Source organism: Salarias fasciatus, chromosome 16 (assembly GCF_902148845.1).
Source record: "Salarias fasciatus chromosome 16, fSalaFa1.1, whole genome shotgun sequence".
Lineage (NCBI taxonomy): Eukaryota > Metazoa > Chordata > Actinopteri > Blenniiformes > Blenniidae > Salarias > Salarias fasciatus.
In genome coordinates this window covers 17815452-17830277 of record NC_043760.1, presented here as the reverse complement: position 1 = coordinate 17830277, position 14826 = coordinate 17815452, and the positions used below count along the sequence as shown (strand labels likewise).

Here is a 14826-nt window from a genome sequence, read left to right as displayed (position 1 = left end):
CGACTTTCAACAGCAGTGTTTGAAAATAGTAATTATTAAGCTCCTGAATGACAAAGATTTTTAAAAAGAGAAAGCAAAAGAGAACCTAAAAATTAAGTTATTAATATTTATACAAATAAAAATATTTACTGTATATATTTAAATGTTCTTAAGAAAGAATGCAACATAATTTTCAATCTTGAAATGAAAGTATAAGCTGTTTCTCCGCATGGGAGTAGGGGGTCTTCTACTTTATCCCCTGGCATTTTGCGGACTTACAGATGGCGTGAACAGATTTCACACTCAGTTTCTCATCTCCGAACCCTGTGAGTGTATTTATAATTTGTGCCACCTTGGCCATTGCATCCTTTTCAGTAAAAGGATAAGTGGACTTCAATCATGAAGTGTATTGTTTGATTACTTCAGCATTACCAGAGCGCTTCACACAATCAGTAAACGTTTCAACAATTGTTCATTCTTTCACAGTCCAGGAGTAACAGAGCTGTTCGGGAACCGCTGGGAGCAATTTGGGGTTCGATGTCTTGCCCAAGCACTTTTGGCACGCGGACAGGCGGAGGTGGGGATTGTACCGCCAACCTTGGGTTTGGACGAGTCCCTCACTTCACCACCTGAGCCTTTTTAGCCCAAATCCTTTACTGAACAGGAAGCGTGCTGGTGATAAAACAGCGAATTAGCAAACACCTGCTGTAACCGCACTACACTGCTCCCAGGGCTCAGCTGGACACCCAGGCCACCTGACACTGACCCATCAACGGCAGACATCCACACTTTGTTCTCGCCTGTGTGAACACATCTCCTTTCAGCTCACGCGCTCAGGTTTCCGCGGCAACGCACCTAAACAATCACCGTCAGTGGCGCTAATGAGCCGAGCATTTCATCTGCAGTATCTGACCAAATATGGTAGGAAACAAGAACGGGTTGTGCTTGAACATGGTTTTTAGAGCAATGAAATATAAAAATTCCTCTGCATATAGATTCATTTTCTACAGATTTGTTTTGAAAAACACCTAAAGAAAAAAAGCATATTTCCTTCATGCAGCACTGTTATACAGGGCAATTAATGCCCCTCTCCAGGAGACCTGTTCCTTTCTGCTGTGGACAACCGGGCATTTATAAAGTGGTCTGCTTTTCTAATCAGACCGCAAGAACTCACTAAGTTCAAACTGGTGTCATCACGGGCATTTGGTCCGCAGTTGACTGTGATTGCGTTGACACAGCATTCAGGCGGCAGAGTTCGACTGCCGCCGCTTTGAGGCCACCTCTTTTAGTTTTTGCTTTTCGTACCGGCACGGCCACACCGCACTGGGATCAAAAAGTCAACTAGGTCGACTTAAACTGGAGCGCTATATGAAAGCACGCTTGCAGTCAGTTCCCAGTGTTATGCTGAGTTGGGAGAACTGGAAAAACAAGAGGAGCATGTATATATTGGATGTGGTCTGTGGACACCTGAGTCAGCTGCTCAGATGTGCACAATGAAAGGTGACTTTTTCTATCAAAACCGGGAGGAAATAAACCAGCCACAGATGCTTATTATATGAAAACATTGCATTTTAGAATGGATGCATACACCTCAGCATTCATGTGCTCTTACCGGTTTGTAAAAGTTTAACAGCCGTTTAAATCCATGCATTATCATATTTATTCAAAAAATAAAACAAACAAGATCTGGTCTGTTAAATCTTTTTTGAAACCATGACCCTTGTAAAATGTGGAGGTAGTCTTATAATCAGGGTCTTTCTGTATTCAGATCGATACGGTGATCTCAAAATGAATTTTAAAATCAAGCGGAAGCCCAGGGAAAACTGCTTAAACACGAGTAGTGGAGTTCTTGCTTCCTGGTGAAGACTCTGTAATTTATGTATACTTTAGTGATTCATACATGTAAATAGTGAATTGCAGCAGTTCACACCGTGCATGAAATGAGCAGGAAATCCACTGTGAAACATCTATGAAGGCTTAAGAACAGGTTCTGACTGCTAAAGCTAACACGCCATGGGATTTCCGTACAGGCACCAGATCGTGGTTTGCGTTAAAATAAGAATGTAATATTAATACACCCATATAGTGCAGTTTTTGCTGCTTCACTTATTCTGAAGCTCTTCACATGCTCAGTCACATGCAAGCACACACTAATACACCAAAGGCAACGCAGCTCCAGGGCAAGATACTCTCCCACCGCTGGGAGCGACTGGAGGTTCAGTGTCATGCTCACAGACCCTTTGGCACATGGATAAGCACAGGCAGGGGCTGTTCCTCTGACCTTGGGACTGTAAAATGACCTGATGCACCGCATGGGCTTCACACATCAACTTAATAAACAATGAAAACACCGAGAACATCTCTTGGCATGAAATTCTGTACATTCATATCATCCCACGATGGCATGAAAACATGGAAGAATACACAACATCAATCCAAACATCACTTTCCTTCACTGTGATTGCATTTATTTTTGCATATGTACAGATAAAGCCATTAGCATCACATTGAGGCAATCCAACTCTGAGAACAGGCTTCTCAGCATCTTCAAATGTCTCCCAGTGCAACAGTGACTGCTTTAATAACGGCAAGGTTAAGATTTATATATGTACAGCAGAGAAGTCTTTAAAATAATGCACAAACAGCAAATAAGTTATGCTAACAGATAAGAAAAATAGTCGGGGTATTACCTGAAAATGAAACAGACTGTGATCAACAACACAGCTCCCAGGGATGGGAGCTCCATGTCCACGATGCTTTGCCAGCATGTGTCTCATAAATAAGAGCGTTTTATATGGTCTAAGTAAAATCTAGGACAGTGGGCTATTAATGGCCAAGGGACTCCTCTCCTGGGGCAACAGTGTTAATCGGAGCAATAGGTCTCCTTCCTGCTGGATCAATGTCAGCACAAATTTCAGATTGCTTTCCTGATGCGCGCCAAGTTATCTGTGATTCAGCTTTAATAGGATATTGAACGGAGCCAGCATTTAGGGAGCAGAGCCGTATTTCACGTTATTGACAATCAAATGCACACAACTTTCTCATTAGCATGCATTAGGAAAACACAGAATTAATCCTGACAACAACGTCGGAGAACATGAGTACAGTTACATGCTTGTTCAAGCAAACATGCCTGACCGTGACTTGGCAATCACGTTAGGAGGAGTCATGGGAACCAGATGTAAATATAGTTGCACGCATATTTCCCCACACAAAACCTTCCTGTGGAGAAGCACACGGCCAAGCTGTAAACTCAAATCTATGGCTGTAACATGCATGACGTCCTAAAGGGCTTTTAAAGTGAAATGAGGGCTTTAATTTTTCAAATGATTGCAGGAAAGCATGCCATATGGTCAGCCAATGGTGCAACTTCATTTGTGTTCCAAAGACTGGTGGCGAAGCCGATGAGGAAGGAGCACAGACAATTGTGTGTTTAAAAGTGAAGGAAACATTTCATTATTCTTGTATGACGATAAAGTAATCCACGATACTGTCGTTAATGTTTCAGGACCTCCGTGCATCACGGCTTCACTTTCTGTCATTCTGGATAAAGTCACAGTTTTCAGCATGAATGCCACTTGAAAGATTTGTAGTGCATAAATCTGGTGTCTCTGTCATGCAGGGCAAAGAAGGTCATGATGTTTCACATCTATTTGACTTCCAAATGATCCGAGCCCTGAAAAGCCATGTAATAAACATCCATCACTTCTCATCTTCTTTATAATTACACTGGAGCGGAGACACATAAATATACAGCTATGCAAACAGCGGATCGAAATTACATTGCGTGTGATTGTCCTCTTTCAAAACAAGCGCTCTACTGTCATTTTACTGTCACTGTAATGCATTTGCTTTGACTCCTGTAAACCAAAATGCGATGCATGGGTGACAAAATGAGGGGTGGCAATTCAAACTGGGCGTGCTGAATCAGATGACATTTCGCTCCACCTGAAGGTCAAGTGTTTTTGTCAACAAGGACGGAGCCAGACACCGACGCTGCCAACAACAGGTGAACAGTTTAATGGCCATGCATTACCCAAACAAGACATGAACATTTAGCGTCCAAGAGCAAGAGGAGTCCTGTGAGAAAGCCGGTCACAGTGTAATACATGTTTTTATTACAGGAAGAAAATGTTTTCCTTATAGGCTGTTTCAAATATAATGTTCAGAAAGAAAATGCTCATATTTTTAAGACAAAAGACAAGCTAAATGTATGTTTACGTTTCAGTGACAAGGACGCAAAGTTTTTGTTAATGTCATGGCTTTCATTCTTTAAACATGAGTTCCAGAAAACATAAAAAAATAAAACAGATAAAAGGTTGTTGTCAAACTGCATACGCCGGATGCTTTGATGGCTCACAACAGCAGCAGGATCATTTTTGTCATGTCTAGTCCAGCGCCTTCCATGCCGCTTTATTCAGTTTAGTGTCGGAGGGCACTGCAGCTGATCCCAGCTAACTAATGGAGGAGGGCAGGTTACACCACGGACAGGTCGCCAGTTCACAACACACACACGCAAAACACACATGCTAATAGACACACACGGTAATTTGTCATTTGAAGAAAGGCTTGTGGACCTTTCTACGCATGTTTTCTCTGTACTTGCTGTGCAGTTCTCTGGGTGCTCCACAGTTTGAGATAAAGTGGTGACGATGACGTGAATGTGAATGTTTGTGGATGTCTGTCTCTCTATTCGCCTCACAACGAACTGGTGACCTGTCCAGGCTGTATCCAGCCTTCCTCAGTCGTTAGCCCGGATCGGCTGCAGCTGAATTGGATGAAGTGGTGTGGAAGGACAGATGATGGATGACAGAAGATAATACGTAGTATGAAATAGATCTTATTCTGATTTTACTGATTTGCACTTTGAAACGGATGATCAAATTTACCTTAATATGCCTCCTTCGATTTAACATGTTAATTATACCATCAACAGTACCTAAGTTTTGTGAATTTCATCCTCAGTCTGCTTTAAAAAATCCAATCACCACAGAAAAATCCCAGCTGTTTCGATCAGAGTTGAGTATAATAATCTTCACATTTTGCTGAAGATAAATGATCCTAATTTTAATAAATCCTGGGTTGCATCTTTTGGCTGCTCTGCAGACTCCTTCCATACAGCAGTGAGGACGGCGACAGCCTCTCATTGATTTGAGTGAAGATCCACTACTTCCAGCTGTCAAGTGTAAGTGACAGCAGAGAGTTGTTGGAATCTCCCGCTTCTACTTTTAAGAACATCACACTGCTGTTTCATCACAACAGAAGTTTTCAATCGGGACTTCCAGGAGCTGTGAAATAGCGTCTCCTGTCAACGCGACGCTAACGTTAGCTCAGGCAGCTACAGTGAAGAGCTGTCAACAATGTGTTGTCAGCCCAGAATCAAAACACTGTCAGATCTGACTTCCCAGCAGTTTGTCATACGATCTCCAGTCTAAAAAGTTTCTGAGAGACTTAAGAGAAGCTTGTGAGAATCCTACAATTACATCTAGTTCGTTTGATAAAATTCTATTCATGCAAAAAACGCATTTAAATCAAACGTATACTGCAGATAGATTGTCTCAACACTTTATTGGTGAATACATTTCTGGTTGAAATATTTATATACTTTTCATCCTGTGAAGACTGAAGCTACCTGAACAACCAACGTGCATTGATTAGGAGGATACATTTTTAATTTTTTTCTCTTATGAAGAAAGTAGCTAACGGAGCCGAATCTTTTAAATCACAGAGGGGTCACACGGTGGTCACAGTAGCTCCTGTAGGAACCACCGACACCATGAAAGCATTAGCTTGAATTATTTAACATTCCCCATCACAGCATGTACGTAGTTCCATAAGCATGGTGTACAATATTAAGTAACACAATATAAGGTTTGAACACTACACAGCAGCGGGAAAAAAAAAGGAACGGGGGGAGAAAAAAAAAAAACATTTAGTACGTTTGCTGGTGAGCCAGCCCTGAAGCTATATGACAAATCATTGCATGTATCTCCCAAGAGAGAGCTACGAGGTACGCCAAACATCATCATAGATGAAGGCCTGCTCAGGTGTTTTACACCACAAAGTCGTGTAGATTCAGACAAAATATCACACCTGTCATGACGACTCAGTGTTTGTGTTCAAGACTTCCAACCTGGTTTGCATTAACTGTAGCCCAGAGTGCGAGAGAGGACACAACAAAACATACAGGGAGAGGACGTTAAAAAGCATGTTCGCTCCGACAATGTTGTGTATGTGATAATAAACTACCAAACAGCAGCGCCCAGCACAGCCAAGTGTGTGACATTAGACATAATTCAGAATAAGGGCCAAGTGTCCAGCCAAGCGGACAGACGAGCCCCTCATGCTCAGACTGTGCCAGGGGTAAATATTCACCATGACATTTGTGCTGTATGCGATTTCCGTCGGCTGAATTGTAGCTGACTGACATTTTCATTCAAGTCACAATGGTTTTAATTTTGACTTTTCAAATCTATTTGGGGTATCAGAAACGCAGGATTTGCAAACAACAGAACAGTGCATCGGTCCATGTTTGTCATGTCCTCCGCACTGCAAACACAACCTCAGAAATGCCCCCACAGAGGTAATCTAACCGACAGTCTCACCCGAGCTGTTTGTGCTTTTTGCAGTTTACACCACATCTATCTTGCATCTTTGTTTTCCTCTTTTATGTAGAAATGTGTTTGACCTCAGTTTTACCTCAGACTGAAGGAAGCACTGTACCGGCACAGCACCGGGCATCGTAAATTTTGGGTTGAGCTTTTGCTCAGAAATCCTCTTGAAGGCCAGCATTTTACATAATCTGCCAGACAGCTTTGATTTACCATAAAGTCACCACAGGTAATGCTCTCTTATACATAGTGCACTCTGCACAGAGCGGAGCAGCTTTACTGAAGCATAGGGATCCACCTTTATATCCTCTGCGCTACAGATCTGACATTGTTTGGTGCATCTTCAGCATTTCTCCACTCGCTACCTTTTAACTTACACCACATAGGTTGTGATGTGTTTTTTTTTTTCTCTCCATAGTTTTCTATTTGAAACCACGAACAGCTTCCAAAAGAAATGAAGCTTTTAACTTTGATGGTTTTTGATCTGAGTTCAAAATTATCCCACACACTTCCCTCTCTTTTTTGAAGCCTCTAATGTTGTTGCAGGAGTACATGATCATGAGCGTAAACTCTTTCTCTGAGTGATTTTTACCCTCTTACATGTGTGACTGGATTTGTACATTTTGCCAGGTACTTAAATGAAAGACAACTACAGAGAAAATAAATCTTGGATGTCCAGTTCAGAAAAAAACAAAAAATGGGTATTGACATTGTAGTTTAGTTTTCACCTGTGAAAATAACACTGTTGTATGGAACTGAACTACTTTGTAAGGTGTCTCTATTTTTTTGTCCACCCACTTGTACTATCTCTCACAAAGTAATTAAACCTTACGAGTGAGGGGAATGAAGAAGCACGAACCCATTATGTGGCAGCCTAAAAGCAAGCCTGGTTAATTTTTCAGAGGAATTTGCACTAATGTATTCAGAGCCTGGGAAAGATGACAAAATAAAAAGCTCACATTGGCAGCTAAGAAGACAAGTGTATATTTAAAGTGAGCTCGGCCAAAGACTTTCATAATCATAGTTATCTGCACAGTGAGTGCTGTTCATCATCACTGTGGAGTGTTAAGGAAAAAGCTTTACTGTGACAAGAGCACTTCATAAATTGAAACTGACTTTGAGTGAACTATATATTTAAAAGAAAATGCATATGTTCACTAATAAAATCTTCCCCCAAATACGCTGGGCAACGAGTCCTTTTTTAATAAAATCCAGGGGAATAATAGCAGTATTTGTTTGATGGGGTCACTGAAGCAGAATAGCTGCAAATGAAGCCTTTCATACTACTAATACGGAAATCCTCCACTTCAAATTGCGACGGTAATACAAAGCATGGTTAATATGGAGAACATCTGTGAGCAGAAAGAGAAAAAAAAAAGACCTACTTAAATGTGGCATTAGGCACCCAACATGTCACACACATGGTTTCATTTGCAGGAACTAATTGAAGTTTTACCAGATCCTAAGATCTGTGTTTAATTTGATCAAGCCTGAAGATGCAATTTCACCGAGTCCCTTTTTCATTAGGTGGTACCTTTCTTTTTTTCAGAGGGCATGCAAAGACAAAACGTGTTTGATTTTACATTTTGTTACTAAACCGTGTCTGCGCGCCACAGACAGTGAGTCATCTCATACTGCTCGATAATTTCAGTACCCGTCAGGGAAAAGGTAGACACTGTACATTGATTGACTGGGAGCCAGATCTGCACTAAAACAAACAGATATCTTGAGCTAAAGATCAAATCCTTCACCAGCTATGCTAGCATTAAACAAATGCAACTGAGACCGAGACCCAAAACACAGGCACAAGATAATTAGTCACACCAGGCTTGGAGTAGGAAGGGCAGGGAAGCAATCTGACTGAGGGACGTATTGATCCTTCAGCGAAGGGAGGGGCGCCCAGTCAGGAGTCATGATCAATCTCACCAGCCAGCTCTCTCAATCTGTGATGAGACCTGTGTGTGATTGTACGGGGAAGCATTCTATCTGCGCAACACGCGGTCTCGCTACACGTGTGTATTGGCTCATATGCGTGCATGCGTGTGTGTGTGCGCGTGTGTGTTTGTACAGCCACATTAACACTACCAACAGCTTGGTGTGTGCCTTGTCAGAAAGAGACAAATGTCTGTGTGAGTAAAAGACTCCCAGGGGTTAGAGACGGGGGGTGGGGGGCTTCGCGGGACCACAACATCGGAAGCCTTTATCGTGGAGTTAAAAGCCATCCCCGAGCCGCAGATTCTCCTCATCAAACCGAGCGCACGCTGAAAGGTTTTAAAACCGGCTCAGCGAGTGACGGAGGAGGTAAATCTTCCCAAAAATAAACTGTTTGCGTATTGGTGTGATCCAGTGGTTGGTCACAGGTGGGTTTCATCTGATTAGACAGTGGTGATGCATATCAAGGGGAGTAGTCGACCAATTGCAGTGTAATTCATCTTCCTCTGATGCTGTGGATGACGAGGAGGGGAAAGAGGAGCAGAGGCTGGGAGGACGGTGCAGTGCCACTGATGTGGGCTGCAAAAGAAGCAGTCCTCCCCTTTAGCCTCATAAGACATGGGATTGGTTCTATTTCCCGCTCGCTTTTTTTGTGCAGGGGGGGCATGAAGCAAGCGGGGTAAAATAAGGAAAGACTCGAGACAAGAAAAGCTTGCATGTTTTTGTTTATGTGTTTGCGGGGCGGTGTAATACCACTCAGCACCGGCCTCCAGGGTGGGATGTGTGGATCAGATATCAGACAGCATGTTAAGCTGCAGGGACTCCCACAGCAGTGGAACTGTAGATGGCTAATTGACAGGCTGTTAGAGATGAAGCCAGTCCAGATAGCCGGTCACTTTCACGCTCCTACACTCCTCACTCTCCACCAGGGGGAACGCGGGTGGCAGGAAAGTGGGGAGGGAGTCGCCGTGTGTGCGTGTGTATGTGTGTGTTGTTAAGGGGCGCACAGACTTTGCGCCCACAAGGGAAGCGAATGTCACTCTCACAGTCTTCTGCACACATACACACGTATAAACACACACACACACAGAGCTGAAAATGAAATCCTACGCCTGTTTTATTTCCCTGAAACTCACAATGTCTTTTTTTTCCCCCCACAGACAATGTTGAAGGTAGGGATGGATTCCTTGCAGTGCACGGACAGTCACGTTCATATATCGTTCTGCAGATACGGAAAATGCACCTCACACACTGCAGAGAAAGATACTGGCAAGCAGTTTGAAGGGTGATCCAAAGTTTGAAGGGAAAAAAAAAATATTAAAAACACAACAACTCCAGAAACTGTTTTACCACACAGGAAAATTATCCCAGATATCCAGTGATTGGTGACTCATCTCTGTGTGATCGCACCTCTGAGACTTGAGCTGTACATTACTGGTGCGAACTCCAGCTCCAGCCGATTCTGTTGGCTCATTACAGCAAGACTTTCTATTTGCTTTTTCCTATTAACACTGTAATTACAGCTTTTCTCTTTCTTCATCAAGTAGATCGTGCACTTACCAATATCGCCTTACAATAATGTCTCCTATTGTGCCACCTCTAAATATTATTGATCTGCGTTCATGTAGTTCAACATTTCATCCTGCTCTGAAGGACAGGATGGGGGTGAGGGAACGGCGTGGCTCATCATCTGTGGCTTACACCATTAAACATTCAATTATCTATAAAACACACAATAGAGGCTTCAGTCAGTGAAATGACAAATTGCAGCCGGAGAGCTCTTCAGTATTGTCCCCGTTAACCCAGGTTTTTATAGATCACCTCGCATGCCACCCTATAGCTGTTTAGTTATCTCCATGAATATATGCATAAGGGATCTGTCCTTGCTGAGAGCAAAATCTGATAATGCAGCAGCAAACACAGCTGAGAGTCAGAGCAAACCAATTCAGAGCTCTGTTTAAAAAAAAAAGCCAAAGGGCTCGCTGCTCATCTTTGCGACAGCACCGCACAATAGATGAACAATTCTTCAGAGTTAGACTGGAAGAAAAATATTAATCTATTTATTCATGGCTTGTTGAATCAGCTTCATCTTCTGCGATTAATCCAAGTCAATAATGTAATCTTTAATTATAAAAAATTTCCTTATTACCTACGTCAAATAATCACGCTGGTCCACGGTGCTGGAGAGAAGAGAAAACATTTCTTCTCAATGTGATTATGTGTTTTGTTTCCTACAATAAATTAAAGCAGCCAGACAATTTTGTGCTGGCCTTGAGACTTATATTTATTTAACTCTTTTTTACAGTAAACACAGAGACCAATTCAGGCTTTTCAGAACTGAACTAATAACTAAGGAAGGGAAGGAAAAAAGAAGTCTTTGTATTTTACAGCATACAATTGCAACACTAAATTTAGTAAATTTACCATTCAAATGTAATAATTGAATCAGGCCATTAATTGAAATGCTCAATAAAAACTCTGAATGGAATAAGGCAAAAAAAAAAAAATAAATAAATAAATAAAATGTCAGGAAAAAAAACGCAATTATATTTCATCATGCAATTTTCTCAGGAGCCCCTGCATCCATGAGGCTATTACCAAAATAAAACATCTGCAGCTCGCCGAATGATCAATGGAAAGAAAATACATTACGAGAGGCTGATCCTGAAGGAGGGCCCCGCGAGAGGAAGAATAATGACTAATTCTTGCAGGACTCCTTTGTATGTGTGCGTATATGGGTCTTTACAGGCTTGCATGTGATTAATTGTACATCACCTTTAATGATGGCTTTCCCGCTGTAACAAACGGCATGCGATTTGTTGCCACAATATACACGCGAGTGCGGAGAGGCGAGTGTGACAGAGCATCTGCTGCTCTTCGCATTGTGCTCTCAGGCCTGTTCCCACAACTCCCAGTCGGTCCTCGCCGTGCACTCCCAGTGGTGTCCCCCCCCACCAGGACTCGGTAAGTGATTTGTCATGCAAGGAGGCAGCAAGTAGCCTGTAACAAATCTAACTGACAGCGAGTCCCCTCCGCCCCCCCAACCGAAAACGCAGATCACATAGCCGACAGAGAGGAAACAGCAGCTTAGGGAACTTTCAACAGGATCTTAATCTGTGATGAAGTCAGCCGGCGTCCAAAGAGAGCTACAGGACGCCGCCACGACTGACATGGGACAGACATTTCCTGGATGTCAGAATTGTCTGCTAATTAATGTACTCAGGGAGGAGTGAGTGTCAAAATGTCAGGCGGCGTTGCCATCAAACACGCTGGAAGCACGTTCTAAACTTTCAGAATAGTGTTCCTGCTTCAAACCGAATTTTGTCAAAGTTTTCAGCTCCCCCGAGGATCATGACATCTCCTCTCGCCCGACTGAACAACTGAGAAAATTTTCTTGGAGGGGGATCCCTCTTCATGTCACAGGTAATTTTACGTCTACATGTGGAAGCCTGCCCTGCCGACAGGAAAACAAACACCTCTGCGGGCTGTTGAGAGCAAATCAAACAGGAAGCAGTGCAAAAAGAGTCATTATTTCTTTAGTGTAATCTGACACATCAAATGTAACACAGTGCCTTCTGTGATCAGACAGAAGCTCTGGGTCTCAGGAAGGTGAGCGTATCAATGTTCAACATGCCCTATTAAGACTTGACACCCGCACTTTATCATCACTAAAGCAATTGCATATTCCTATTCCTGCAGGAGAGATGGGGAAATCCATCTCCTGCAAGGACAGTGGCTTTAATAAATAGTGCACAGAACACAGGCACAAACTCTCCCTCTTTCACCTGATCCCTTCTCTCTTCCACACACACACACACACACACACACACACACACACACACACACACACATACACACACACACACACACACACACTTTCCCTCTCATGGAAATTGTTTCATTCCTTTTAGTCAATCTGGCTAATGCAAAAATCATGTATGTCTGTCTTTAAATATTTAATCTTAACAGCGGCAGGATTGAAATACAACGTTGAAGAAGCATTACTCCTTCCCTCCTGAAAGGTACAAGAGCTCAGAGAGAGAAGAGAGCGAGCGAGAGGGAGGGAGAGAGAGAGAGAGAGAGAGAGAGAGAGAGAGAGAGAAAGAGAGAGAGGCAGCTGCTCTGCAATGTCAGTACAAGAGAGTGGGAGCGACAGGGAGCGATGGAAAAGAGAGGAAGACGAGACCGGGCTATTTTCGATGACAATTTTGTTGCCATGCACTCTCAGCCTCTGAGGCTGGAGGCAGCATTAAAGCACAGTTTGCCTTGGAAAAGTACACAACCACATACGACAGCTCTCTGTTTTTCTTCTCTGGGAGCAGCCTTTGTTCTTTGACATAATAGATTCTGGTACAGGCACGGCTGAAGAGAAACACTGTTGCTGCTTAGAACTTCGTGAGGAGAGATGCAGTTCAATGACTGAGCAAAAGGCATGAATCTTGCATGCAGAAGTGCATCGTGGGAACCACATGGCCCCTGGAGATGACTGCCAACACAAAGAGAATTTCAATTCACGGTTGCCTTTAAGTGCTCGTTTTGGTTCACACTTGTCAGTAGTTTTGTATGAACAAGCAGGACTTTGTGAAGTTAGGATTCCCCAGATTGTTGGTAAAGTAAAATCTAAAAAAAAAAAATATTAATTCAACAAAACTTGTTTTATGAAATTAAAAAAAAAAAAAAAAAAAAAAGTTTTAATGAACCCAGTGAATCACAGCTGAGAAGCGTGAGATTAAAAGTAACATGCAAAGCGAAACTTTGGGAAACTTTCACACACTCACCACAGAGAAGTCCTCGGCCGAGCAGTTCTGCCCGCTGAAATTGCAGCTCATAAGCATCTCTTCTAACTGATGTCCTGTCCTGTTGAAGATGTCCTGCATGTCAGGGGCAGGATACATTAAATCAGTGGGTTTGTGCCCGTCCCTGTTTTTGGGGGGTAGACCCGTCAAGTTAGCCAGGTGGTAGATGTCAGCGTCGGTGAGAGCGGAGAAGCGAAAGCGATTGATGTTGCAGATGGTCACAGCGGGGAAAACCATCTCGGGGGTCGCCTCTTCATTGAGCGCTGTGACATGAGGGTGCTCCAGGTAAGAAATGGCACACTTAGCCGCGTGGTACAGAAACAGCGCGAGTGAAGTCAAAAAGGCAAGAGCCCAAAGAGTCTGCCGGATGCCCAGGCGGCCAGAGACAAAGATGTGGTTAATCCCATGGAGGGAGCAGGAGTTAGCGAACCCGGCCAAGTCCTTGGCCGGAGGTGTGCAGCTCTCCTCGATCAGGCTCTCCCTGTCCCCATCCTGCTTGCTTTTCTGCTTCTCATCCTCCTCTGCAAATTTGATTTTGCAAACAAATTCGATAGGCATGGGGGCAGCCAGGTCTGCGATTAGGTTTTGTTTTTGATGGCAGCTATCAGCCCCTGATCACTTCCCTCCTACTTCCTTGGCTTTCGTCCTCTGAGCGGCGAGCAACTCCGGAAAGAAGAGAAAAAGACAGGAGAGAGTTTGTTGCTGCTGCTGCTCTCGCTGCTGCCTGTGCTGTGACTGATAGTGCTGCTGCTGCTTCTGCCGCCACGGCTCCTAGTGACTACAGCGCTGCTGCTGCTGTGCTGCTACTGCTCTGAATGCTTGTCTCACTACTTGATCAGCTCACACAGTCTCGCTTATCAGCAGTAATACAGCTGTCAAAAAAAAAAAAAAAAAAAAAAAAGGGAGGGAAAAAAAATAAAAAAATCCGAGCGCGCAGCGTCAGAACCAACCACAGATGAAATGCAGCATTTTTAGCCGGGGCTAAAATAGCAACACGGCACTTAATAATTCATGAGAAGGTAACATTGTGATTATTTCCTCCTCACTGGCGCGAGTCGCAACTTCCCCCGGTCATCCCCGCGCTTCCCGCAGACAGACCTCCTCCCGCTTAATCCACTTGTTTGGACGGAGCTTTCACTTCTTGACCTGAATAAAGTTGGTGTCAGAGGTTGTCCTGCCAAACAGCTGCTGTTTGATGTGAATCGCGGGAGGTCATCGCATTTTAAAACCATCCCAAAAAAAAGGAGTCCCTGGAGAACGCCTAATTGAAACAATAATGAGGACCGCGAGAGAGAGCGGAATTGAACGCAAGGCAGTTCCTGGCAATCAGTCTTGTCTCTGCAACAAAAAAAGTAAAAGACTATCGATCGCATGAATGTGTCTGTCAGAGATTAAGAGGGGCAGTACAACGATGTTTCCTTATCAGGAACTAATGGGAGCATCACAGGGCTGCTGCACGAATTTGAATGAGTGAATGCATCCTGATCTGGATCCCAGTGCTGGTGAAG

At 43.4% G+C, this 14826-nt stretch overlaps 1 protein-coding gene across 1 annotated transcript in view; it reads right to left on the bottom strand.

Moving 5' to 3' along the window:
- Positions 1 to 14048, bottom strand: part of asic4a (acid-sensing (proton-gated) ion channel family member 4a) — an 89322-nt gene extending 75274 nt beyond the window's left edge. The window contains exon 1 of the mRNA XM_030111126.1: positions 13301 to 14048. Coding sequence (XP_029966986.1) covers positions 13301 to 13876 — 576 coding nt within the window. The 5' untranslated portion in view covers positions 13877 to 14048. The remainder of the gene's footprint in view (positions 1 to 13300) is intronic.
- Between the last annotated feature and the right edge of the window lie 778 nt (positions 14049 to 14826).